General features: G+C 53.0%; 9 protein-coding genes across 9 annotated transcripts; 2 read left to right on the plus strand and 7 right to left on the minus strand.

Annotated features, from left to right (window-relative positions):
• Positions 1-1,401: 1,401 nt before the first annotated feature.
• On the minus strand, positions 1,402-1,809 carry PHYSODRAFT_303821 (hypothetical protein; the record flags this gene model as incomplete). The annotated part of the gene is made up of 1 exon (XM_009534051.1): positions 1,402-1,809. The coding sequence occupies one exon, from the start codon at positions 1,807-1,809 to the stop codon at positions 1,402-1,404; it is 408 nt and encodes a 135-aa protein (XP_009532346.1).
• A 4,748-nt stretch (positions 1,810-6,557) lies between these two features.
• Positions 6,558-7,052, plus strand: PHYSODRAFT_390310 (hypothetical protein; the record flags this gene model as incomplete). The annotated part of the gene is made up of 1 exon (XM_009534052.1): positions 6,558-7,052. A coding segment is annotated over one exon (495 nt), but the record flags the coding sequence as incomplete, so codon positions are not given.
• Positions 7,053-9,951: 2,899 nt separating this feature from the next.
• PHYSODRAFT_336487 (hypothetical protein) lies at positions 9,952-12,821 on the minus strand (the record flags this gene model as incomplete). Its single annotated transcript, XM_009534053.1, has 4 exons — positions 9,952-12,140; positions 12,209-12,264; positions 12,351-12,443; positions 12,505-12,821. 4 exons carry the CDS (start codon positions 12,819-12,821, stop codon positions 9,952-9,954), a joined length of 2,655 nt encoding a protein of 884 aa, XP_009532348.1.
• Positions 12,822-13,128: 307 nt separating this feature from the next.
• Positions 13,129-14,797, minus strand: PHYSODRAFT_516501 (hypothetical protein; the record flags this gene model as incomplete). Its single annotated transcript, XM_009534054.1, has 3 exons — positions 13,129-14,039; positions 14,132-14,595; positions 14,667-14,797. 3 exons carry the CDS (start codon positions 14,795-14,797, stop codon positions 13,129-13,131), a joined length of 1,506 nt encoding a protein of 501 aa, XP_009532349.1.
• A 1,141-nt stretch (positions 14,798-15,938) lies between these two features.
• On the minus strand, positions 15,939-18,040 carry PHYSODRAFT_336489 (hypothetical protein; the record flags this gene model as incomplete). Its single annotated transcript, XM_009534055.1, has 2 exons — positions 15,939-17,765; positions 17,849-18,040. The coding sequence occupies 2 exons, from the start codon at positions 18,038-18,040 to the stop codon at positions 15,939-15,941; spliced, it is 2,019 nt and encodes a 672-aa protein (XP_009532350.1).
• A 1,755-nt stretch (positions 18,041-19,795) lies between these two features.
• PHYSODRAFT_336490 (hypothetical protein) lies at positions 19,796-20,535 on the plus strand (the record flags this gene model as incomplete). The annotated part of the gene is made up of 3 exons (XM_009534056.1): positions 19,796-19,870; positions 19,980-20,021; positions 20,125-20,535. The coding sequence occupies 3 exons, from the start codon at positions 19,796-19,798 to the stop codon at positions 20,533-20,535; spliced, it is 528 nt and encodes a 175-aa protein (XP_009532351.1).
• A 542-nt stretch (positions 20,536-21,077) lies between these two features.
• PHYSODRAFT_317333 (hypothetical protein) lies at positions 21,078-21,875 on the minus strand (the record flags this gene model as incomplete). The annotated part of the gene is made up of 2 exons (XM_009534057.1): positions 21,078-21,758; positions 21,831-21,875. 2 exons carry the CDS (start codon positions 21,873-21,875, stop codon positions 21,078-21,080), a joined length of 726 nt encoding a protein of 241 aa, XP_009532352.1.
• Positions 21,876-22,344: 469 nt separating this feature from the next.
• PHYSODRAFT_265342 (hypothetical protein) lies at positions 22,345-22,734 on the minus strand (the record flags this gene model as incomplete). The annotated part of the gene is made up of 1 exon (XM_009534058.1): positions 22,345-22,734. One exon carries the CDS (start codon positions 22,732-22,734, stop codon positions 22,345-22,347), a length of 390 nt encoding a protein of 129 aa, XP_009532353.1.
• Positions 22,735-23,332: 598 nt separating this feature from the next.
• PHYSODRAFT_516261 (hypothetical protein) lies at positions 23,333-24,040 on the minus strand (the record flags this gene model as incomplete). Its single annotated transcript, XM_009534059.1, has 2 exons — positions 23,333-23,491; positions 23,516-24,040. 2 exons carry the CDS (start codon positions 24,038-24,040, stop codon positions 23,333-23,335), a joined length of 684 nt encoding a protein of 227 aa, XP_009532354.1.
• Positions 24,041-26,457: the final 2,417 nt, after the last annotated feature.

The following is a 26,457-nucleotide window of genomic DNA, read 5'->3' on the forward strand; positions in this document are numbered from 1 at the left end:
AGCTCCTAGAGCTGGAGAAGGAGACGGGGTAATTCTCCAGTTGTCACGTTGTGAACTAAACTATTTTGACCAATCAAAAGACAAGAAATAGAGTTGATAAGAGGCCATCTCCATCTCCAGCTACCTAGCCAACACGCTCTTAAGGACAAAAATTCGCTTAAGTACGATGTACTTTCCGGGGTTTTGTTCTCAAACCGCAGAAAAGGACCAAAATAGACTTGGCGTTTGTATTGAGTGTAATCACGCCCGGGTAAGTACGAGGTGTCATTTGTAACAAGTTCATAGACTGTGTGAGAGGTGTTACGTCTGGATCCACATAATGAAATCAAGTCAATGTGCGATTTTTGACCTAGAAGCAAGGACAAAAACCGAAATGTGATATGTTATATATGACACTTTTCAATCTGCATTTTTATCATGATGGACAACAGAGGACAGTGTGCAAGCCCCTCCCTTGTAGAACGAATCAAGGGCTTTCTGGTCATTGCAATAGTACTGTGTATCTCGCAAAATCAATACCAGCATAAGCCTCTAACTTTTGGTCCTTTCATTTGTCCTTAATCTGGGGCCTATTGGGGTTAGGAGACGTAATAAGCACGGATTCGTATATTCTTGCAGCGATCTATTCACTGAAGCTGGTCATTTGGTTTAATTGTGTGGCCTAGAACCAAAAATTGCATGAGGTTGCTGCATGTGGAAGCCCCCAAATAAACTTGGATTTAGTATTAAACAAACATATGTTTGATTATCCGTGGGGAGCATAGAACGAGCCACCGCATAAAGCGAGCCACCCGTTCAATACAAAAACCAAGATGGCCTCCCCGAAGGAGGTATTTGCGCGCGCATTTTGCAGTGCGTTTTACATCGGAACCAGCGCTAAGCTCACGTATGCCGTGAACCAAGATCACGGCCTCTTCGCCCCCACTTTCAGATTTCAATTTTCTTCACTGGAAGCGGAGATATGGGCTCTCCATTATGGCCCAAATTGGCCCGCTTTGTCTGAGCCAAGCGACGAGTGATGTGTGACACATAACGAATGCCTTAATACATGATGTGTAACACACCACGACCACATACAAAACGTGAGTTATAGTGGGAGTGGCTCGCTTTGTGCTCGCGAGCGTAGCGTCGAAATCATGTCTGCATACAATTATCAAGATAATGAAAAGCGGCTCTTCATACGCTCCCCACGGATATCACCGCTGGAGGACCGTGTCTCACAACTCTGGCAGAACGGATACCTCACACAAAATCCTTAAGCTATCCCAGCCTACGCATAACTCTCGTTGTAGTTTCATCAGCCTTCTATCCTCAAAACGCGAATAAATCGTAGAAATTGAGCATACTCAAGGCCGCTCAGAGAAGCAACGTCTTCACGAGCCTAGAAGATGGAGTTTCTGTCTACACTGTTTGTGCGATCACAACGGGCGGCATCGCCTGGTCCTTCAACTTGTGATTATCTCCTTTGCCGACGTTGTCTCCGCGCTGGCGCAGAGCTCTTCTTGTTAGTGTTACGCCAGATTCGATGGGTACTGCCGCCGCTCCAAGACCGTTGGTTACCCTCGAAAACCGCGGCTGAGCAGGGAACACGCACGCCCACGTCGCTCTTGAGATCTTGAGACACTGAGCATCTGGCCGGAGCGATGCACCTGGCTCCATCGAACGACCAAAGCTCCGAGTGACAGTCGGCGGAGGCAATGTCGCCTCTGCGAGGGCACACGTGGCCGAATAGTCCGTGCTCGTTTCCGCCGCAGACTGGCCCACGCGTTGCTGGGATGAAGAATGTTGCGTCATGGCGCACGCTGACATGATGGGAACCGGTCAGTGCAGTGCTGTCAGCCATGGTGGGATACGCTTTGTAGTTGTTGTTGCTGGAGACTTGCGCTTGAAGTGGCAAGTTGGAAAGTGAGGGGTTGTCGTAGTAAATATCAATGGTCAGTTGTAACGGATGCAACGGATGCTGGCAACATTGATGGAGCGGCAAGGGACAGCCCCAATGGGTTAAATGATTGGGCAAGTGCGTGAGTTTTATCAGCTTGACGGTTAATGTGACTAACCTGAGATGCAGTCTTGTTATCGTTTCGAGTCGCTTACAACTGGGAAATGTTCAGCCCATGAAAGTAGCTGCTCGAATGATGCCTCTGAAATCGTAACGAGCTGCCACTGATTCCCATATCTTCCGATTAAAAAATGCTTGATAAATTGCTTTTGTTCTGCCCAAGTTACATGTATCCTATTCGTCTAGACTAACTAGTTTTGTTGTCATGTAGCCCCTACGATGACGCGCATGCCGTAGAATAGTTGGATATTGAGGAAGGCTTGCCAGCCCCGAACCTGAAGAGCAAGCACTGACCCATTAGTTCTGGTAAGGACCGCGACAAAAATGAGGACATAGATTGCCGTTTAAGAAGCTACTGAAGTCTGTTAGTTTGACTAACCTCTATTCAAGTACCAGTAAGTAGTCTCCACAAGAAAAAAAACCGATGGTACAACGACTTGCAAGTCGTATTTCAAAGCACTAATTATTCAGCCCACCCGTCAAGCTATGCAACGGATGCCGCCAAACACCACTTCGTGCTTTATAACATATTTGATCCTGGCCGAATCACACCTCATGACGTGATTCGCTTGCGCCTGTAGCTGTTGACACTCATTGCACTTCTCGAGACAGCAATCAACCCTTTTACCAACTGAAAGATGCCTCGAAACGACAAGAAAACTGCATCTCAGGTTAGTCACGTTAACCACCTAGCTGATAAAACGCACGTAACCAACCATTTTACTTTTAGAGGCTGTTCCTGGCTGCTTTCCGAATCCATTCAACTTAACGGTTGATCATATAAACCGAATACGGTCAACCACCATTGCATCCGCTTATGTCGATAGCTATCCGATCCGCACTGTTGGAAGCCCTTTCGCATCTTGCGGTCAAGCGCTGGGTACATTGTGCACAGAACAGCTACGAAAGTGAACAAAACATGCTCAATGTATCCACCATATGCCAAAATGGCGAGCTTCTATTGGTCGTGGCGAGCGTAGAGCACGCTCAAAACCTGCTACATGGTAATACCTTGCAAGTCTGCTAAGGCAGCATACTTCGGCTCCAGCCACCCATCTTCGACACGTCGCGATAAACGCGGAGGAAGAAATCGCCCTGTTCCTAACTGACGTAGTGAGGAGGAACTGGGCGAATTCTTCCTAGTGCTTGACATTAGCGCATCATTAGATTTCTTTTTTTTAGCCCACCTAACAAGCTTGTTACGATTGTCTTTCTAACAACACCAGGGAGCTTGCATGCTCAATAGCCCGTAATGACACGCACTACACACGGTTCCTCTTGTACGAAACAGGACAATATATGATATTCATGCCAACGTCTTCTTCTTCCTTTACATGCGCACGCTCTTCAATGTTCGCGCCAGCCGTGGGTCATCTTCGCCATTTTGTCAGCCTCCGCTTTGCTCTGTACTGCCGCTCCATTCCTGCCGCTTTCATCGGTAGCCTCCGTCGTAGCCTCTGTCCATTCTTCTGTAATCTCCGGTGTAACCTCATCACGCGGACAGCTTCTTCTGTAGCATCCGTCGTAGCATCTACCGCTTCTTCTGTAGTCTCCGGTGTAGCCACACTATGAGGAGCGCTTCTTCTGTAGCCTCTTGAGTAGCCACTGCATCAGCCACAATACAGCGGTAGACCCGGCTGTAGCCGGCTTCGTAGGAACCGATGAGGTTGTGCGCTGACTCCGCAATCGATCTGCCAATCGGGCCACACGCGAGAGCTCATAGCGTCGTCTGGGTCGGATCACCAGGTCTGGTAATCAACATCGCAACGTAGAATCAATATACCACTAGTACAATGTTACAGAGCAAAGTACACGCTCTCGCTTACCTGTAGATCACAATGGCGCTCATCATGATCGTCTTCGGCCATGGTCCTTGGCCACTTGGGCGCGCTCGATGGGCCCCAACAAAGCTTGCATTGCGACGTCTTAAACAGCGCAGTTTCGGAATGAAGGAAAGTACGAGTGGCTGACACGCGGCGGTTTTAGGCTTCCACCCGAATTTTCAAACCTGTTGGTGGTTTATACTCGTCCGTCTATTACCGCGGAATAAACCCCGTTTATCTTCCCATCGCTAATCTAACAGGAAGATGTGCACAATACTGGCTATACAAACATCCATATGCGAAGACGAAAGAGAGGACAAGTTTGTTGGATATTATGTCCTGTGACAATGCTTATTCTGTAGGATACAGAATACGGGGTTAGAGGGCTAAAGTAACTGGCTGTTGGAAATCGTGATAAGCGCAGAACCCTGAGCATGCAGCGGATGCCTGGCGGTACCCGCGCCGCAATCGAAGGCATAGGAGACCCGCGACGCAGCATGTCACCGCTTTGAAGACCTCAAGCATCTTGGTTCAATTCAGGTTAACGGCGGGGGTCGGTCATTTTTCAATATCGCTGCGGTGCTCAAATGCCTCGAATTTTACTTAGGTTTGCCTCTCAATCACACTTGAATCTAGGCTGAAGACTTGTCTTCGTCGCCATCACCCACCTGTAAGGTCGTAAACATTTTAAAAAATGTTTTAAAAAACATACACTTTCAAATATTGTATCTTAAGCCTTCTAGATTTAAAGTTGTACAACCCAAATATTAGTACTAAAGTACTATTAGACGTATTACAAAATTACAACTAATGCTGAAACTACTATCATTACCTTCAGCAAGTTAACCTATGGACCCGCGGCGCGCCGGCGCGTGTGGCCCCTGACGGCAACCAGCGTCTGACACCTTCACCGTTAAATCCCCACCTGAACTCCTCTTCAATCTGATAACCACTAATATGAAGTCGCGCTTCGATATGAAGATGTCGCGCCCACTTCGGTCTCCTCGTCTGTCATCAGCTTGCCAGAGGGTGGGGGAGGTGAGCTCCCTCCTTCGTTCCAGCGTAGATCCCCGTCAGTCTTCATTTCTCCGCTCAGAAAGGAGATGCCTACTATGGAGGAGCTCACGGATGCTGCGGCGGAGGGCGACCTCGTGGCAGTTCAAAAGCTGGTGGGGCAGGTCTCCGTCGATGGAAAGGAGGAGGCGTTGAGGAGAGCTGCTGAGAACGGGCACCTGGCGGTCGTGACGCACCTCATCAAAGAGTGCGCGATCGAGGTGGATGCCAGGGACGGCAACGAAGACACAGCGCTGATGCTGGCTGCAAACAATGGGCACGTGGACGTCGTCGAGTATTTGGCCGAGCAATGTGGTGCCGACGCTAACGCCGTCAACAGTTGGGGGGAGACGGCGTTCCGAAGGACTGTGGAGAACGGCCACGTTGAGGTTGTGCGGTACCTTGTTAAACAATGCGGCGCTGCCGTGGATAGTCGTGGAGACTCAGCGCTCATGTTGGCTGCTAAAGAAGATCATGTAGGCGTCGTGCGATTTCTTGTCGAGCAGTGCGGCGCGGACGTGAATGCCAAGGACAGTTACGGAGCCACAGCTTTGAGCTTGGCCGCTGAAAGTGGCCACATTGCTGTCGTACAGTATCTTGCTGAGCAATGTGGCGCTGACGTGAATATCAGGAACGACTATGGCGAGACGGGGTTTCTATCGGCGGCGAAACGAGGTCATATCGATATCGTACGGCATCTTGCTGAGCAATGCAGCGCTAACGTTAATGCCAAGAGCGACCGTGACATGACAGCTTTGATGTGGGCCGCTGGAAGTGGGCACATTGATGTCGTACGGTATCTGGTTGAGCACTGTGGCGCTAACGCTAACGCTAACGCGAAGGACAACGAAGGAGATACGGCGCTGATTCATGCTGGCGGATTTGGATACTCGGATATCGTGCGGTACCTTGCGGAGCAATGTGGCGTTGATGCGAACGCCACGGACGAGTTGGGGTACACAGCGTTGATATGGGCTGCTGAGAATGGTCACGTTGATGTCGTGCGGTGTCTTGGTGGGCGGTGTGGAGTGGACGTGAATGCCAAGACTGATGACGGATACACAGCGCTTATGAAGGCCGCTGTACGTGGCTACATAGAGATTGTCCGATACCTCACTGAGCACTGCGCCGTGGATGTGAATGAGAAGTTGGACGGCAAATACACAGCGCTGATGCTCGCTGCTGAGACTGGCGAAGCGACTGTTGTGGAGTACCTAGCTGGCCAAGGTGCAGATCTGAATGCCCACGACGACTGCGGCTACACAGCATTGATGAAGGCCGCTGAAAACGGTCACGAGGGTATTGTCGAGTGTCTGGCTGTACAGTACCGCGCGGGTGTGAACGCTAAGAGTTTCAGTGGATCGACCGCTCTCCGACTTGCTGCTGAACGCGGATACGAGGAAATCCAGAGAGTGCTCATGCCACTTGTTCTACCTGACAGCACTGATAGAACGACACTTCCCAAAGTTGTGGTTGAACTGCCGCCAAACTGCTCCATTGACCCGTCGGAAGTCGAGCTCACTCTCTACAGTCAAAACGGCCGCATCGGGGGCGACTTCCAGGCCAAGTGGCTCGATGCTGACGCGGTCGTGAAGTTTTTCATTCCAGACGCCTCCCATTCATCGTTCGGTGATGAAGTGCGTATGTGGCAACAACTCCGCCACCCCAACGTCCTCAAAATGTACGGCGCATGTGATGCAGGCCATCACCTGCTGTTCTTCGTGTGTGAATACGCGTGTCAGGGCTCACTTTTGGAGCATGTCAAGTCGTCGTCAGTGGAGACACAGACGATGTGGAAGTACCTGTACGAGGCCGCGCTAGGACTCGAGTATCTTCACGAGCGAGGGCTTGTTCATGGCGACTTACGATGCAGTAACATTTTGATCGGCAGCGATGGCATGGCGAACCTATCGAACTTTGGACTGAGTGGATCTATCAAGGCTTCCACTGCAGTGTCGGATAGTATTGTTCGGTCGATGCGCTGGCAGGCTCCAGAGGTTGTGGAAGGAGCGCCCCCAATGTTTGAGTCGGATGTGTATTCACTGGGAATGTGTATTCTGGAGTCTGTGACAAGAGAGGAACCATGGGGCGAAGCGACCGAAGAGCAGACGAAGATGGAGAAATTGAACTGGGCTACAGACGACGAGTTGTACGCTGAGTTTAGACCTTACTGTCCACAGGGCGACGCACACGAATTAGTGTGGGAAATGTGCTGCCAAGACCCTCACAAACGCGCAAGTCTGTCGTCGGTCGTCTACAAACTTGAGCGTTTGGCTGCCAAGGAGAATTCCGGTGCCTCCCAACCGGAGCAGGAACCGCTTTGCTCTTTTGAAGAATATGCACTCGGCAAAGTTCAAGAAGCGTGGCTGAGGCTGGAGACGTACATGCAGAAGTGCGACAACAGCGAATACTGCGCGACATTTGACCAACTCAAATCCCTACACGAACGCTTGCGAGTGTCGACCCACCGTCCAGCCTTACTAGAGCGATTCCACGCGCTTGTCACCGAGTTTTACCAAACGGTCAAGATGTCGCCTGATCAAGCTCTGATGATGCGCTTGTCGTCAACGCGCGCCACCAGCAACAGTTTGCACGCGCTTCAGTGGCGCATCGAGTCACTCATGGCATCACTAGGTGGAGCAGTGGAGGGTATCTCGGATACGATGGAATCAGGATGGCAGCAACAACGCCCAGACGAGACCAAACTGCTTGTGTCGGGCGTCTCCGATATGTTTCTTCTGCTGCAGAAGTTGAAGACGACGGAGGAACGGGCGGCGTATCTGAAGACGTTAAAGGCCGAGATAGAAACCCCTCTAGACAAATACAGATTCGGACCCTCACCAGAGAAGCAAGGCTATTGCGATGTTTCGTCGCGAAGTCGACATTTGGTTTGGCTTCAGCCACCCTCACGTCATTCGGCTCTTTGGCGCCTGTCACGTCGGACGGCCGTTCTTCGTATGTGAATACGCTACCAACGGGACGTTGGTCAGCTACTTGCGAGAGCATCCCGACGAATTATGGTCGAAGCTGCACGAGGCTGCGCTGGGCGTCCAGTACCTCCACGCACGCGACGTGGTGCACAGCGACCTGAAGGGAAACAACATCGTGGTTGGGAGCGACTTCAAATCGAAGGTGACGGACTTCGGTCTCAGCTCTGCCGCTAGCAGCGAAGACATGGCGCAGATTTCAGGTGCGTGGCACTGGGTCGCTCCCGAGTGTTTTTCAGACAGCAAGGCAGAAGAAGCCCAAGAGCAAAAGAGACCATCCTTTGCGTCAGATGTCTATTCTCTGGGTATGTGCATCGTGGAATCCCTGCGGGTCGTGGAGGCAGTGAAGGCTGGGAAGGACCCACGCCGTTGCCTGCCATGGCGTGTTGCGGACAGGAACGTGGTGAGATACCATGCTACGCATGCTACCCGCGCGCCCAATATGCAGCGACAGCCAATGGAAGTTGGTTGAACGAATGTGTGTTCTGGACCCGAAGCAACGGATTAAGATTTCGACGGTGGTTGACGAGCTGGCCAGATTGGCGAACCCTGGCATCAACATCCAAGCGATGGCCGAGCCTGACGCCTTGCCAGCAGATGCCATGAATCAAGCTTCTGTCCCCGACATGCTTGCTGCAGCTCAGGAGGAGCTGGGTTGGTTGCAAGGCGACACGGATCAACATGTTTACGTGTTTTCGTTGTACAAGGCATTGTGGAAGCGACTTGAGTGCGTGCATGAACAGATCGCTGATAATAAGCGCGAGGGCTGTCACGCATCGTTCTACTCGCTAGTTGCTGAGGCGCGCGCGTCCACGGCGGCACTTCAAGAGAGGAAGCGAGGAACCATGGCGGTAGCGGAGACCACGATGCGGTATTACGCGTCGGATCGAGCCTTGACAAAGTTCTGCGAAGCACAGTTTGTACACGGAGACGGAGGGGACTAGCATTAGGTTGACGTTCGATTCATTGGCGGGGTGAGCGATTTGCTTGTTGAGGTTATGAGCGAAGTTGACAAACGTGCCAAGACCGGTGGTTTGCCTCCGTCAAATACTTGGATGTCTGTACCCGGACATGTCATAACGGATGAACAGGTTGTTGTTGGCATTCGTCTCATAAGATTGGCCGTCGGATTGAATGAATTTAACGATCATTAACTCCCTAGTTGCGCCGCAGCAACGAGAACGACGAGGACACGCATATGGTTTAAGCCAGTATGTTCTAGTTTCGTTAGTCTTCTATCCTCAAAAGCGAATGTATCACAGATTTATGAGCATACTCATTCTACCACCAGCTTCATTGATCCGATCAGCTCAATTCCACCTACTCCTGCGTCGGTAGCGCCACCTGATAAGGTGGGAGTGTGACCACTACTGGCGGGGTACTGGGCTCCTTCAACTCGTGTTTGTCTCTTTGGTCGTCGCTGTTTCCACGGTGACGCAGAGATCTCATTGCTCTAGTGGAGTCGGTGAATACGATCGCTCCTCCTGCATCGTCTTCGACCCTCGAAAACTGCTGCTGGGCGGGGAACACGCACGCCCACGTCGCTCTTGCCACCTTGAGACACTGGGCATCAGTCGGAGCAACGCACCTGGCTCCATCGAACGACCCAAGCTCCGAGTGGCAGCAACGTCACCTCTGCGAGGGCACGCGTTTCCAAACGGGCCATGCTCGTTGCCGGCGCATATCGGTCCACGCGCTGCTGGGATGAAGAATGTTGCGTCGTGGAGCACGCTGACAGGTACGGGGGTCGCGAGTGCACTGAAGTTGTTGTTCTTCTTGTTGGGTGTATGGAGGCTTGAGCTCGACGTGCGAAATAGCAAAGTGAGTCGTGGTTTGGTTCGGATCGGATCGGATGCCCACACAGCGGATGAAAAGTTGTTGGTAATAGTCTTCGTTTCATAACATTGACTCTTGCGTGAATGGATCTTGAAACGATTGAAGCTTGGGCTTTCCTTTTCGTTTCAACGTCGTTTTACAATTGGAAAAATTCCACTGTCACGTCGTAAATGATCAACTACGAAGTAACTTGCTAGAGTAGCTGGTTGTTTGGTGCGTCGGGGATCGTAACGAGCGCAGAACCAGAGGATGCAACGGACGCCTTGCGTTGTTTGGGCCCCCGCGCTGCAATCGTCGGGATAGCAGACCCGCGGCGTAGAACGTCTCGGTCACTAGCGCTCACATCTCCGCCGCGCTGAAGAGCTTGGACATCTTGCTTCAACTCATTCACGGCTCGTAGTAGCTCCTCATTCTGCAACGCCAACTGCAGCACCATGCCTTGAAGGACCATGGAATTATCGGAGCGCTCTCGAGAGACACCGTAGCTGTTTCTTGGACTCGACCTTGCGTATCGGTTTGAGTGTGGAGTGTGCCTCAATCTATTCCAACGCTCTCCAGCGAGACCCCTGTCGTCTTCTTCATCATCATCGCCACTCTCCTCTTGCTTGAGCGTATCTTTTGACGGCGAGGTATCAACATCAGCGGGTAGTACCGAGCTCTGCATCTCTGGTGCCTTCCTCCACTTCGTCATCATCTTCAGTCGAAGGGGTAGAATCGTTAGAACCTTGGTGGTGAACACTCTACCATACTCAACAGCTTCGCGCTTCAGATCCAAGTGCAAGGGGGCTGCTTCCAGTCCGTCGTCATCCTCCCCCTCGTTGTTTCTCTTTTCCCGCTGGGACGCTCGAAGTCGCTGTCGATCGACGTCGAGTTCTCGCTTGGCCTTCAAATATCCTTCGTATACCACAACCAGAAACAAATTGGCGGCTACGAACACGTTGAACAGCAAGAAGCAGGCGAGCAGCAGAGTGCGCAGAGTTGACGTGCCGGCAGCATCGTGGCCGATTTCCCCGTAAGACGCAGCTGAAAACCCCAGCAGCGCAGATAAACCGGATGATCCTGACGCAGCTCCTGTCCCAGTCTGGAGTAGAATCGCCACGAGCGAACGTACAGCCTCCGGTAGACTCTGAAAGAGCGACGACTGTGCTCCTAGCACCACCAGACACGCGCTAGCGTACCCCATCACCACCAGCGCCATCACAATCAGCAACACGAACAACTGCGGCGCTGCGCAAACCACAGCGCGAGCGAGCAAATCCACCGGTCGAGATACGCGCAGCATCAGCAACAACTCGATCCAAGCGAGACAGATGCTAGCACCTAGCGCAAGCTGCGAGGCCCGGAACGTCTCGACGTATGGCCGCAAAGGCACAAACTTGTCCGAGTCTAGCGGTAACTCAGAAGGTCGTTTTACCATCGCTACCAAGCGCAGCAACCACGCACAAGTGAAGCAGAGCAACCCGAAAAGTCTCACTCCGCTGCCATGACGCTGGTGCAGAGGACTGGGTCTCGTCTTGCTCCTGGATCTGGATTTATAAAGACTTGACCGCTGCCAAATCGCTTGGTACTGCCACTGTCGCGAGCGAGAACGCGCCAGTGCGAGCACTTCATCCAGGAAAAAGTACGCGTAAAATATAATGACGATGATGTGGCACGCCGAAGAGAACCAGTGATCTGCGTCCAGCAGGAAGCTGCTCTTGAGCGGCGCCACTCCCGCACTAAGTGAAGCGATCGCCCCGCCCGAAGCCGGTAATTCCACCATAAATCGTAGTGCAACGATGTGTCGTAGCATTGCATTAAACAAACTCAAGTCCACCATGACTGCTCGAGACTGTCCGTCGATATACCCGTTCACGCTGAGTGCATTTAAAATGCTGATGGCTTGGTCTTCGTTCGAGCGCGGGAGTACAACTGAGTACGCTGGAGCTGGTAGCGAGTATTGCGCACTTGATACGGACATGGTCGAGAAGAATGCAGACCGCTCGGTATCTGTATCTGTGTCATTGAGTCCTTCGAAGGTGTATACATCTGAATTGTCCACTTGAATAGGATCGCTTGCTTCGTAGCTTGATGAAAAGTCTCCGTCACTTGATCCGTAGCAGTAGTAAGCGCCATCGTCTGTGCTGGATTCTGTCCAGGAGAAGAACGGCGTCACTCGTGATGAACAGTTGAACGTGTCCACGCGGAGCTGGCCGATGCGAATGCCACCAACGATACGATTAGAACTGAGTGTGGACGACCCAGCTGCTGAGTCACTCGAATAAGCGATGGAGATGAATGGTCCTTTCAACCAGTCATAGTACTCCTGAGCATTCGATATCTCTGCAAAAGTTTTCGAGGCTCCGGATCCTGACACAGCGAACACAGTTTCAAGATACCTTACTGAAAGACGAGACAAACGGCCAGTTAGCATACTTCTTTCACCACCTCTTGCGCAGCATCACACTTACTGGTAGTAGCACGCATGAAGCGGTACAGACGATCATAAGCGTATCCGTTGAGCGTGCTGAATGTGAAGATGCCGAGGAAAATAATTTGCAGTACAATAGCATGCAGCTTCGAGCGAGAATTTAACGTCCGCCGCCGTCGCACGAGAGCCACCACGTGTCTTCGACAGAGTTTGTGCAGCTGAGCCACTCGTTGCCCTCTTGTGCTATGCCGCCGCCACCTATCGAACCATCACCACTACAACGTTAGTTCTTCACCCGAGACAGACAAAGGTAGAGTTGGGACTCTCTTGTCTTACCATCTTTGAAGCGAGACCGCAGCCGCAATACTCGAGATCTTGGTCAGTTCGTCCAATGACTGCACCGCTTCAACACTAACGCGTGCTCTGCGATGAGAGGGAGTCGAGGCTGACAAGTTCGCGGAATGCCGATGGTGCCAAGAATCCGACGCCTGATTGTCCTGCTGCAGCTTGAGGTCATCACGATCACCACCATGAGCCACCTCGCCGCTGCTTATCGTCTCCGTTTCGTCCGTGTCGTCGGCAGGATCAAGGCGCTCCCGCTGCGACGGGAAACCAGTGCCTCTCCGCCGTCGGGCGGCACCTCCGTCTCCCATTCCATACACACGGAACGATACACGAGCCCAGCACCGTCACAGTACCCGGATCGCTTCACGCTTGGAAGGGTCAGCCGCGTTACTGATCTATAGTAAATAGCCCGAAAACGACATCGGCCAAAGTTAGCTCTGGTAAATCGGCATACCAAATCAACCAAATCAACAGCACAGCAGTCAAAGCAAACACTTCCGCCTATAGGAAATATATAGTGAGACTGGTGCTGCATAGCCAGCCAGCAGCAGTCCCTTAATACCATCTATCCGAGAGAAAACCCGTCTCCGCCGATCTTGCGGGTCGTCGTTCCCTTTAGTCCGCGGGGGACAGGAACGACGCGAGGGTGCCGAAGAACATCAGGATGATGGAGAGTCCGGCCAGTCCTGCGTTGAGCACGATCTCGCGCTTCGAGAGGCGGTGCGAGAACAGCTTGAGGTAGCAGACGCACGGCAGGAAGACCGACACGAGCATCGCGAAGAAGGCGCCGAGGAACGACGTCACGCGGGCGAAGTGGGGCACGAACAGCGCGCAGCACAGCGCGCCCATGCCGAGCGTCGTGCGGATGAAGGCGCGGTAGAACACCAGCGTCTTGCTCGGCTTGTTACGCGCCGCAGCGCGCTTCTGGCTCGGAGACAGCATGAACTCCTCGAGCGCCAGCGCGACGGGGTGCAGCGTGATGGCGATCTTGCTCATCGGGTTGAGCGCGATGGTCCAGACCACCATCTGCGTGAGCACGCCGGGGTACGACGCGATGAGGTTGAGCGTGATCTCCTTCTGGGTGGCTTCGCCGTACATGAGGTAGCCCGCGAGCTCGATGGCGCCGTAGACCAGCCCCACGATGAAGTACGACAGGTTGAGCACGCGCGGGTAGTCCTCCTTGTTGGCCATGGAGCTGCAGATGGATGGGAACACCGAGTGGCCGCCGAACGCCACCATCGTGAGGCCAATCGCCAGCGGGATCCGGTCCAAGTCGCCGATCATCTGCACCGGCTGCGGGTGCAGCAGGCTGCCCGAGACGTAGTCCGGCGCGCTCGTGTCCGTGGCGAATCCCACGAAGAAGATCGCGTAGAGGCAGAAGAAGGACGACAAAATGCCCAGAATGCTGAAGTACGACAGCATCGACATGTGCGTCGTCCACATGGACGGCATGATGAGCAGGAACGCCATGATGGTCAGCTGTGTCTCCGTGAACGACGGGATCAGCGCCGCCAGCGTGTCACCAACTAAAATCCACAACCACAAAAATCCAAAATCCAGATTAGCCTCCCAGACTCAATAAAAATAATCCACCATCCACACCATGCATCGAACGTACTCAGCACGTAGAACATGGCGCACGCCGTGAAGAGCTCCGAGAAGAAGGTGACGCCAATGACGACGCGGCCCCTAGTGCCGAAGGCCGCCTCGCCGATGTCCGGGTACGTGGTCATGCCCTCCTGGTAGTCCAGACACTTGCCCAGCAGCTTGGCCGTGTGGTTGGTCACGAGCGTGAAGAAGAGGAAGAGCGGCCCGCCGATGAGCCAGCCGCTGGAGCGCAGCGAGAAGGGGCTGGACAGCACGCCCACGCCCAGCAGCACGTTGATGGCGTTGAACACGGCGTCCTTGTAGCTGCTGGTGCCGTGCGCGTGGGCCGCGGCGCCGCTGCTGCTGGCGGGGGACCACGGCACCTCTGGCTGCTGGCTCTGCGCCTGCAGCAGCCGCTGGCGCTCCGTGTACGGGCTGCTGTTGAACGAGCCCACGCGCCCGGGCGTGCGCGCCACGGACACGGGCGACGCCATGCTGTTGTCATCATGGTTTTATCCGCGGATTAGTCGGATTATCCGTTAAAAAGCAGCAGTGACAAATCGTACCGAGCGTCGAGCCCCTCTTCGAAGGTGGAGGGCCACGCGGGCGCCGCCTCCTGGCCGAGGAGACGCGCGCGCGCCACGGAGGGCGAGTACGAAGGCAGCAGCGGCTGGTGCTCACCGCCTGCAGAGCCCATGACGACACACGGAGGGTGGAGGCGTTAATTGATCTGGCGGCTGGCCGGTCGGCGTGGTCTCCACACTCAAAATAGATCAAGCGGTGATGGGGCCCGCTGATTGGTTGGCGCAGCGTGTTTACAACGGCTTGGACGCCATCGAAGTTTTCGATGAGACGCGAGGGTATTGCACCGGCCTCGACTCAAGGCCCTCGAGAAGGTCAAGTTCCCGTCAGGCAGAGCGCAGTCCGGCTCGCTGCTGTGATGCAAGTGTTTGGCATGGAATTTGAGATTCAACGAAGCAGCATGACTTCCTATAATAACGAATACAGTATCCCCTTTCAGACGCCGCTCAATTTGATCCCGAACAACGCGACTCGCTTGCAAGTGTATTATTATGGGGCCCAATGCTTGGTGGTGTCCTAGCAATCACAGCGAGTTCATTCCGGGTAAATGGGAGATGAGCTTGACAATTTTCCAGGGGCACAGCGGCTGACCAAGTTTTGTCTACCCCACGCCAGGGTGCGTGATAGTCCGGGCTTGTTGCTGTTGGTCCCGCGTTGACTCAACGCCGTTGAGCATTCTACGGACCGCTGGAATGCTGGCCGGCCGGACCTTGCGCTACGACAAGCTCGGGTTGTTCATGGGGACTCCCCATTTTCTTTGCGTACTCCCCATAGGGGAGTACGCAAAGAAAATGCTGTGCCAAGGCAAACAGTTAAATTATCATGGACCATCAGTATAGCTCATTCGAAACCTGCTCGGATTGGGGTAGCAATGCGGGCAAAACCAAGCAAGATCACTCGGCTGCATGCTCGGCCCACATATTGAAGTAGTGCTGGGTGTGCATTTCTGTCTCGCACGCGGCCCAGTAGTCGCTGCTCGCGTCGATCTTAGTATCGTCCACTTCGGTGAACTTCATCATGTGAGGATTTTCTGCTTGACTTTACCGAATCTGAGAGAAGTACTACTGTAGGATGTCGTAGTGAGGCGGTGGTTCCAACCACTTACAGTGAGAGACTTTAATGGTGTAAGTAGTGGGCTGCATTGTAAAATTGGCAAGGAAAAAAACTGATATGATGAAGTTGGTTTTGATATTTACTACAGTAGAGGACTGCAAACATACAGCACTGGGTCGTGCCTGTCGATCTTCCTAGCTAACTTACTTGGAAGCGGCGATGCTGTGGCGCGAGGCGACCGACTCCTTGCCCTGGAGGTCGAACTCGTCGTCATCGCCGTTGGTACTGCTCGACATGCTGAAGTTCATCTTCTTCATGGTGAAGTAGAAGGCGAAGAAGTTGACGACGCTGACGGCGCCCACCGTGAAGAACATGTACTCGAGGTTGCCGTCGTTCAGGTCGTCGGACGGCAGGTAGGGCGAGAACATGACCGTGAAGACCGACGTCATGACGCTACCCACGGACGTCATGAAGAGGTTGACGCTCTGCGACGTGCTCTTGAGGCCGAGCGGCACGGTCGAGTAGAACACGTCGTAGGCCGTCACGTTGATGAGGCACTCGGCCAGCGCGATGAAAACGTAGTTGGGGATGGCGGCGGCCCACGAGATGTCGTTCATGGGCTGGCTGCTGCCGCCGTCTAGGATCGGGTCTCCGTTGGCGTCCTGCAGAGCGCCGGCGTTGCGGCGAATGACCTCGAAGATGCCCGACCAGAAGATGCCGACGGCGGCGACGATGAGGCCGGCGCACACGCGGCCGAAGTGGCTCGGAGCCCGGCCGAAGCGCTTCTCGTACAGCGGGTACACGACCGAGTCGAGGATGGGGATGCAGATGACGATGAAGATGGGGTCGAACACGCCCAGCATGGCGCCGGGGATCTGCGAGCTGTCCGGGTCGCTGCGGTCGAGGCGCAGGTCGCACTGCTGCGTGATGGACTGGAAGTTGGCGTCCGTCTGGTCGTACGCGCACTGCCAGATGATGGTGTAGGCCGCGAAGGGCAGCGTGCTCACGAGCTTCTTGTAGCCCTCGACGTGGTTGTCGTTGAACTCGCCGCCCAGGCTCTCCTTGTGCTGGTCCATGAAGGACTGGTCGTGGGCGCCATACACCCAGCACACCACTCCGGCCAGCACCATGAGCGCAGCAACGTAGGACAGAGCCTCACCGGCACGCCCGGAGTCGGCACTGAAAGCGGACGCGATGTTCACGACCAGCGAGAACAGCAGCAGCAACGCGCCAGTGACCACGACCGCGCCGTTGCGGGACGCGCGCGCGCTCTGCTTGAGCAACCGCAGGAACGTCGAGATGGTGCGGTCCTTGGGCGGCATGTGCACGTAGCGCGGCGAGCCGATGACGAAGAAGACGATGGCCACCACCATCACGCCCGCGCAGATCATATAGGTCGCGAAGTAGCCGTACTCCTTGGGGATCTGAGCCGAGCCGTCCACGCAGAGCACCGACAGGTAGCCGTACGAGAAGGCGGCGCCGAAGTTGATGCAGAAGTAGAAGTAGGAGAAGTACGTGGTCTTCTGGTGCACCTCGCTCGGGTCGTTCGGGTCGAACTGGTCCGCGCCGAACGTGATGACGTTGGACTTGATGGCGCCCGTGCCGACGCCGATGCCCACGAAGAGGCCGATGACGAAGATGGGGTTCACGATGGCCTTCTCCGTCATGATGTCCGGGTGCGCGGCGATGGCCACGAGGAAGTCGCCGATGCAGTACCAGATGCCGAAGGTCAGGATCGTGCGGAAGCGGCCCCACTTCTCGTCAGCCAGGTACGCGCCGAACAGCGGCGTGATGTAGCAGATGGACGTCCACGTGCTCTTGAGCGCGCTGGCCGACACGAGGCTCCAGCCGATCTTCTGCATGAAGTTCTTGAGCCCCTGGTTGATGCCGTAGTAGCTCAAACGCTCCGACAGCTCCATCATGAGGATGAAGACGCACACTTGGAACAGAACGCTCTTGTACTTGCGGGGACGCTCATCCCAGACGCTCGCGTACGCGGCGCCCGGGGACTCGAGGGCCGGCGACTTGATCTTGGACGTCGGCATCGCAGACGAAATTGAAAAGTGAGAGCTGCTGAGAGCGAGCGAGCGGGTGGGGACAGACGGCAACAGACGCAGGAGCGACCGAGCGGGATCGGAGACACCCGTGCACTGTCCTTGACGCGGTACAGTCGCCAACGTCGCGAAAAGAACGCATCCTCCATGTCCGGTTTGCACGCAACTGAGACGAAGAACCTGCACGCGGTGATGGCCAGCGTATCATCGTGACACGCTTGACAAGCCGGCGGAAGTCGAAATGAGTCCATTAGAGCTGTGTACTGTAGGAACTCCACGCACGGCAGACGTTGAAAAGCAGCGTGAAAGCTTAGCAACATATCCTACCCCCGAACTCGACGCACAACCTGTCGAGCGGTACATGTACAGTTACAAACACGGGCTCACGATACGGCGCATGGCCACGCAGTTTTAATCGCGCGGACCTTGCACGCTTGATTAATGGCGACCGGGCCATGCACTCAGCTAGAGGTGACGCGATGAGCTTGAGGGCGTGGATTGGACCAGCGCACAACACTCGGGCTCATTTGGACAGTGGAAACGCTGAAGACTTTACGTGAAGCCTCTCGGCGCCATTGATGTCCGGGAAGCAACAAGCAGGCCGAGATGGACGGCATCTTTCGAATCAGCCGAGTCTACGGTCCAAGGACTTCAGCACGAGATGAAGGGGTTTTAACGTGTGGGTGATTCAGTACATTTTGTATGCTTGCTGATTGAGATTAATGGATTAAAGGCAACGAAGACGGCGTATCCACATTCGTCCACAGGCGTGGCACTGGAGATGAGCTCTCGTCGAGTGACTGCAGATGCTGATGGGCGCTGAGCGGGGTCAATGCTGCAATGCGCTCCGGATATCTCGACCGTTTCGGCTTGGGCTCGCCAGGAGCTTTGCCTGCAGCTCTTGCACTAGGCTGCGCTGCCTCGCTTCAACGAAGCAAGGTCTGTGTGTACGTACACTTGCTCCGTTGCACGAGCGCCCGCACCATCGGAACTGCGTTTGAACACCCGCGTCAAAATTCGCTGCCGGAACGCGGTCAAATGTGCTGAGGATGGCTGATAGGCGTCTGGTTGCAGGCTGCAACTTGCAGCTGGGATGATGCTTGCTAAGCGTTCCACTCACCTTTAACGCAAGCTGTTGCGCAACTGCAGAGGATCTCGATTAGTATGCGCCGAGCGCGTGAAAGCTAAAGCCGGCGCGGGTGAATCCTGCATCCACTTTATACGCGAAACTAAGATGCATGCTCCTGGAACTCGCTGTACCGTGCAAGTACTATTGTGAAGCTACCACGTTCTTCAGTTGATTGGTTCCATTTGCCTTCACTACATTGCTGTGACTTCCAAGGTTAGACTCGAGCCGATTGCAGCTCAGCTGGCAGCATCCAAAGTGAATAACATCTCAGACTACAGTAACGACTGCTGGTCTGATACCTGCACAGCTACATGATTGAGGATTGAGTTGAGGCCGATAACGACTTGAAAACGAAGAGTTGATCACCTTCGCCGATCGTGCGGCCGCCACAAAAAACTATTTTTATTTTTTTATTTTTTAAAAGAAAAAAAGAAAAAAGAAAAAGCTGAAACTTTTAAGCAATTCTGTGAGATCAAGGTGGTGGCAGGAAGGACCAAGCTTACTGGAGTGAAGTGGAATCTAGCCCGAAGTGCGAAACACTCGACACGACACTTCCAGGTGAACCTGAGCAAGCAGTACATCACACTTATTGCTTTTCATCCAACGCTCATGTATTCCTATCTTTCACCGTAATAATGCCTAGCTCTAGTTCGGCTTGCGGGCGCGCGCTCTAAAGCGGGAGAGTGACGAGAGGAAACGATCGTGTCTAGTGTACGCCATCAGTGCACGGGCAAATGCTTCGGCGTCGTCCGCAACGTACCGGTGTAGCCGTTCTCACACGTCACATACAAATCTGAATTAAGGTCAGCTCTATTTTCCAGAAAATCTATTCCGTTCTAAAAATATTCTAAGATCTGCCGCCAATCATTTGCAGAAAATGACTCGCGCACCGAACATCCTCGTCACGGGAACGCCCGGCACGGGCAAGACGTCCATGTGCCAGCAGCTAGCGGTGCGTTCTGTCTTCACCCCGTAGCTCACCATGTCCGCCTGCGTCTTGCGTATCTAGTCACCCCTTTCTCACCTTCAACCGATCCCTACAACCTGTAAAATTCCTTTAGGAGCGATGCCAAGTGCTGTCCCACCTGAACGTCGGCGACTTGGTACGTGAATATCTCGGCTTCTACTGCGAGTTCGGGGCCCGTTCAAGGCTTCCCAAGTAGCTGAGACACAGCAGAATCTGACTGCAATGTGGCGTCGCTGTAGGTGAAGGAGCGCGGGCTGCACAGCGGTCGCGACGAGGAGTTCGACTGCTTCGTGCTGGACGAAGACAAGGTCTGCGACGAGATGGAGGACATGATGGCCGAGGGCGGCAAGGTCGTGGACTTCCACACGTGCGACTTCTTCCCGGAGCGCTGGTTCGACCTGGTCGTGGTGCTGCGCGTGGACAACACGACGCTCTTCGACCGCCTGCAGAAGCGCGGCTACTCGGAGAAGAAGGTGGCGGAGAACGTCGAGTGCGAGATCATGGAGGTCGTGCTGCAGGAGGCGCGCGAGAGCTACGCGCCCGAGATCGTGCAGGAGCTGCCCAGTCGTACGGTGGAGGACATGGAGAGCAACATCGAGCGGATCCTCACGTGGGTGCAGCACTGGACGGCGCAGCACGCGGACGACTAAGCGAAGCAGGCGAAAGGGAAGGAAGCACCATGCTTTGTAAATGTATAGATTGCCTTTGAGGTCATTTGGTGGTGCTAGTTACTGCTGCTGTTGACGCGCGGAATGGATCTATCTACATATCTGTCTCTAGGAGAAGCCGCCGCAGCGAATCGAGTCTTTGAATGATGGGCGGCCTCGGGCTGAATCGGATGAAGGAGTGATGGGCGACTGAGGTGCACCAGAGCTGGTGCTCCTGCCGAAGCCATGCGCTGAAGTCGGAGAGAGGGCTCGAGGTGCAGACAGCTCACAGCTCTTAAACTGGTCGACGAGTGCCCGCTGAGACGTGCTCTCCAGCACCAGACTCTCCACAGCGCGACGTGGCGCCTTCCTCTTCTGCCGTCGGCGTGAAACACATCGAATTAGTTTACAGTTTATCTCTATACTAGACGCAATGTGAGGAAATTAACCTTGGCAGGGACTTTGATTGGTGACATAGGCAACGACCACGCTGGCTCTGGACTCGAGACTCCGCTCACACGCTGGTAGCAAAGCAAATTCAAGGTTCAGAATGGGCGAGTACAAAATCCCAACGAAGCCATGGTACGCACCCGCTCTTGAGGAGACAGATCCACCGCCCGAGCTGCAATGGCGTCACTGTCGGCGCGAGCGTAGTCGTCTGGCATGAGGTGAGTGATGTGGGTCACTTTGTCAGCCAGTTGACCTCGCTTTTCCCTCAAAAATCGTCGTTCATCTACAGATTGTGCTGAACGAATTTTCGCTGGGTCTACAGGCCCAAGCTCCTTGCCGTGCTCTGCGAGCTGAAGACGTAGAGATTCTCGAATGAACGGGGCATTGGCGGGGTCCTCCACATAACCCGGGGCTGGGCGTTTCCACCAGTCTGCGAGCTGGTGAACCTTGGGGATATCTCGCAACCGCTCGATCTCGGGTGGTTCGAACTTGAGACTCTCCAAGCGTTTGTCGTGTTGCCTTCGAGCAAATAGCGCCGACTTGGTTGGCGCGCCGCTGCAAGTCGCTCGTGGATGCCAGTGCTGCGGTGGGAGGTCCAGCTCTTGTTGCCTTGGACTGCGCACGAAAGCGCCACTACGACGATAGGAGTCCCGAAAGACTTTCTCCGTGCGCGCATGCCGCTTATCGCAAGTCAACGGTGGCTCGATGGCCAGCGCTAGAGCGTGACGGTCTTGCTTCCGCGCCTCCAACAAGTCGCTGCGTTTTGTAAAATTTGGCTAGATGACAACATTGCCATGAACCGCATTAGCACATACTGTAAGTACACACTAGGGATAGCAAGCGCGCACCGTTCGCAGCCAGTCCGGCGGAATCTTGACGTCCAGAGTGGCCATGATGAAGCAGGCAAACTGCGCTAGACGCGACTATCTGCGCACTTGAGCGGTTCAAACCAGCGGGATTGACAATGGAATGGGCTCATCTGCACAGACAGGTGAGCGACACCAGCTCCGCGTCTTAGCTTTACGTTTGCTATCAAGTTACAGACAAGTTCGCGAGGAAGCGAGCCGTAAAAATAGTTGGACTAAAAGAAGTGTACCCGATCACAACTAATTTGATTGTAAATTGCCTTGACTTATCGATCCGTGAGAATGAGGTATCGAATGCCAACTTTCTGCAGGTCTGCTGACTTCGCCTCGTGTCGAGAAGGACTTTCCCTTCACCGTTTCATGTACCAGGGCATTTCTTTCTCAACTTGAGGAACTTTTCGAAGTGGGTCATGATCTCCTTGGTCGGACCATGGGCCACCATTATGTGGTAAACGCGAGCGTCCTCGTCGCTCAAAATCTTCAAGCGCTGCAAAACTTAGGCGTCAGGTCTGTTGGTCTTGGCCCAAACCTTCAGATGCATATCCATGTCAGTTGCCGTCCTCGGGAAAAACTCTTCGTACCCATTTTTAAAGACTCTCTTGTCATACTTCTCCACATATCGCACGTAGGTCTTGAAGGCTCTGCTTGTTTCAGGCGCTGGAACCCCATCCAGCCCTAAATTGACCCAGACAGTCGGAGGAGGGACTCTATCGTCCACCCAGCTCCTCAGCTGCACTCCTTCGGCCTTGTACAAAAACTTCTGGTAGTACTTGAAATCTGGGCTGGTCTTCATCGCGCTTTCCGTTAATCCATCGAGCTTTAGCGCCTGTTTGACGGCGTCTTCGGGTGTCTCTGATAGTGCCCAATACGTTGTTTTCGCCCACATTTTCGCTTTCGCTGAGAGTTACGAAAAGACCCCTCTCTCTTCTGTGTCAGTCGCTTTGACCGCCCGCAATACTCTTGCGCGACTCGGTTCGCCACGAAGGTCGGTGGGAAAGTAGTGACGACTGGGTTTTGCGGCAATTAGTGACGCGAGAGCAATGGCGAACAGCAGTGCCACCAGCGAAAAGTGCTGTAGACGCATGGATCAGCCAACCGGAAGAGTCTTGGTGCTTGATCTGCAGGAGTGAAATGAGAAGTGGACATGGTACGGAATGGTACCGGCGACGACTTACAGATCTGCAGGGGCTGAACTTCCGATTAGAGCTACGAATCAACAGATGAAAATGGGCAAAGCGCTGGCATCTTCACCCCGACGATCTATAATATAACCTGGATAATGGACATGGATCCGGAAAAATATAGAAGGTGAAAGTGTGTGCGTGCTTCATGATTCATGAATCTTGTCTACTTGATGGCTTTGACTGTACTTGCATTTATTTAATAAATACCGCTGTATTGTAGATCCAACAGTTTTTAAAGTTTATTTCGATGTAGCACCCCAACGATCATGGTGTATGGTGGCTGATTGGTGTTGAGTTCCTCTAAAATGGCCACGCTTTCTCCAGTTTTCCCTGGAAGTTGGCGTCGCTCATTGGGACCTTCGCCTTGCCAAAGTCTGTCGTGTTCAGAGTAATGCGTGCTTCGTCGGTGAGTTGCTCCCACATGATGAGAGGCTGCGTGTCGCCCAGTATTTTGAAGAGCTAAAAGTTGGGCGGGCCCGCAACTTGAGCCAGAACTCGACGGAGACGGGGAGTCGTTTCGTAGACGTCGTCGGGGCCAGCGGTCCTGTAGTCGTTGTCGCCCTCCGAAGTCGAGATACCGATCATCTTTGGTGTCTCCAGAGCGGGGTTGTCGATCCAGACGACGATACTTGCCCAGTCGTGGTGTCTTGACGCCCAGCGGCTCCAGAAACCCTTGGGGAAGTACCAGGCGTACATGATGGCCCAGTCATCCTTGTACCAAACCGCTCGGCCGTACACTTGCGACCCCGTGGCGCCAGCTTCCTTACACCCTGAAGTACCCCCAGTGCCTTTGAGACCGCCACTCGTCTCCCCAGCACTGTTTACAGCAGGAAATGGAACGCATCCACTCTCCACGAAAAGCAGCGGCTGAAACTTGACTGCAGCCTTCTCCGAGACGGTGACAGGGTTGGGTTGGGCAAATGGTTGCACGGCGTCGTGATCGATGGTACCAGCTCCGACGGCAGTGGTGAAAGCAACAAAAATGGCTAATAAGACCGTGGTTTTCATCGTCGTTGTGATGTTTCCAGAGAAATCTGCTGCCGATGTACCCCGTGAAGTACGTAGCTCGGGTCTAGTGTAAGAATGAGTTGGATCTCTAGGCACCGGTAAGCCTTTTGTGTACGCATTTGCTGCGGGTTCTGATTAGTTGCAGCTCGTCTGTACGAATCAAAGTGCCAACCGCTACCAATATGTAAAAGGAGTTGCTGGGAAACATGGAGCTCTGCCGTAACCAGCACTGGTGTCCAGATGAACAAGTGTATAAACTAGTAATGGCCCGAGAAGACGCAATACTTTAGTACAAGTACCTGAGAAACTAGACTTTACTAAAACAATTAGTGCTCCCATGAACTAACTCATCGGAACAGAAGCGATGAAGGATTATGAGGTACCTACCAGTATACACAAATCATCGCTATTTCACGGAATAATAACTCTCGCTCAACGATTTCGCGCTACTTTTCAAGTTTGCTCGGTGCTGTCCATGAATTCATGTTACTGTACAAGACTGAAGTTTTCGAATAGATAACGTTCGTATTTGTCGATCGAATAGGTTTCATGATCTAGGTAGCTGACTTCGAGAATAGCCATACTAGTATAGCAGCATCCTCACGGCGAATTTTCGCCCCGGTTGCTAGAGGGGCATTGCTTCGGAAAATGTTGTATCTTAGCTTCTCAGCACCACCCCCAAGTATCCTATACACACTCATACTTTTACCAAATTGGTTTCAAAAATATATGCACGAAGTGGCGGGTTTGCATCAGATTTTATTAAAATGACCGGGCTTGGAGTTTAATATGGAAAACGGTATAGGCAGCACGGGGACCGATGCCACGAGCAAGCGCAGCGAGCACTGGTAGACAGCGCGCGTGTCCCCAACGTTGCACACATGCTGATCAACTAGAACTTGCATGTCCGAGTCATCCGTCGCCGCCATAAATGAAGACAGGAAAGAGGCTTGACATATCAGCAAGGGATCTCGCGCCGCATCTGGTAGTTCCGTCGTAGCTTTCGACCTCTTTCAACCGTAAATCAATGTATAGTCATTTGCTTAGTCCTGGTTTCCATGCTACAGTAGTAAATAAACACTTTCCGAATCATTATAAGTGGCTTTGGCGTTGCCACCGTTGGCCGCTGAATCGATTGCAACAAATTTCCGGGTGGACATCGTTAAATATCCCCCACAGTACCAGACTAAATCGTGCTCGAGCATTCAGCAAGCCAATATATTAGTAAAATTGTAACTCATGGCGAAAAATTCAGTCACATTACATTCAACAACCACCGGTATGCACATTTGCTCTTACATTACATTAATTTAAAGCTCATTGAAGCAGCGACACCAGCAGTGTGCCCCCCCAACACGTAAGTGCTTTTCACAATAACACGAACTCACTGTAAGTGATTTAAAAGAGCTTCAAGATGAACGACTACACGTCTCACTCCACATACATGTTCGCCAGATTCACTATACAGTAACAAACATTTAGCAAACGCTAGTGTTAGCTATACATTTGGCGTTTGTGTGAACATGCAAGACCAAAAGTTGGTGTCAGAATTACACATTGCTACTTTAACTTGCACAGGAAATAGCATGCGATTTTGGAGAGCAACGACGTCTTACTTCCTGCGCAAATGACAATACTTCGTCTATTTATCAAGGTTGTCAGAATAATATACCAAATGTCAGGGCAAAAAGAGAATTCTCCACGTTTTCTTCACAGCTACAGAGCATACATCCTGGCTATTGTCTCCACTAGATGGCACGTCTGGCCTAGTCACCGCTTTCTGTATCATGCCAATCTTCGTAATCGGTTGCCCCCGCTGCTGCAGAACTGTGTGTAGCAAGCGATTTATAGATTTCTTCAGTCAACGATTGCAGCAACTAATATGCCAACTAATTCTAGTGCTGCCTTCTTGCTTCCGCATGAGTGGTTCGTAATAGTTAGCGGTAGCATAGTATAGCCTTTGGATTTAGACTTAGTTTGCCAAGGATCCATCAGTGTACTGACCGATACCTTGAATTAGGTTATCTATGAATAACCTAATCCAAATAACTCTTCAGTATGTTGTTTCGTACGTTAGCGGAGACTTTTTACGGAGCTGCCTGACCTCTCATATGTTTTTTACGGCGGGCTCCACTGTCATTTGCCTCCGTTACCACATTTAACCGGAGTTCAGCCACCCGTTGAAAAGGGTTCCACGGTCCATGTGCATAAATCGTCGGTCGTCAACTCTTACATTAAACTTCAACGATTAACGCAATCGTTTGTTTGCTGATACAAACGGGGCGATCTTCGGTTCGATAAAAAGTTGTCCTCAGTTTAATAACTTGTTATACCTTCGAACAAGGTAACATTTGAAGGGTCGCGTTTGAGCGCCGTTCAACATGAGTTCGTGTGTTTTTAAAAAGAGGTAAAAGTCG

The sequence above is a fragment of the Phytophthora sojae genome (genome assembly GCF_000149755.1).
Source record: "Phytophthora sojae unplaced genomic scaffold PHYSOscaffold_7, whole genome shotgun sequence".
Taxonomy (NCBI): Eukaryota; Oomycota; class Peronosporomycetes; order Peronosporales; family Peronosporaceae; genus Phytophthora; species Phytophthora sojae.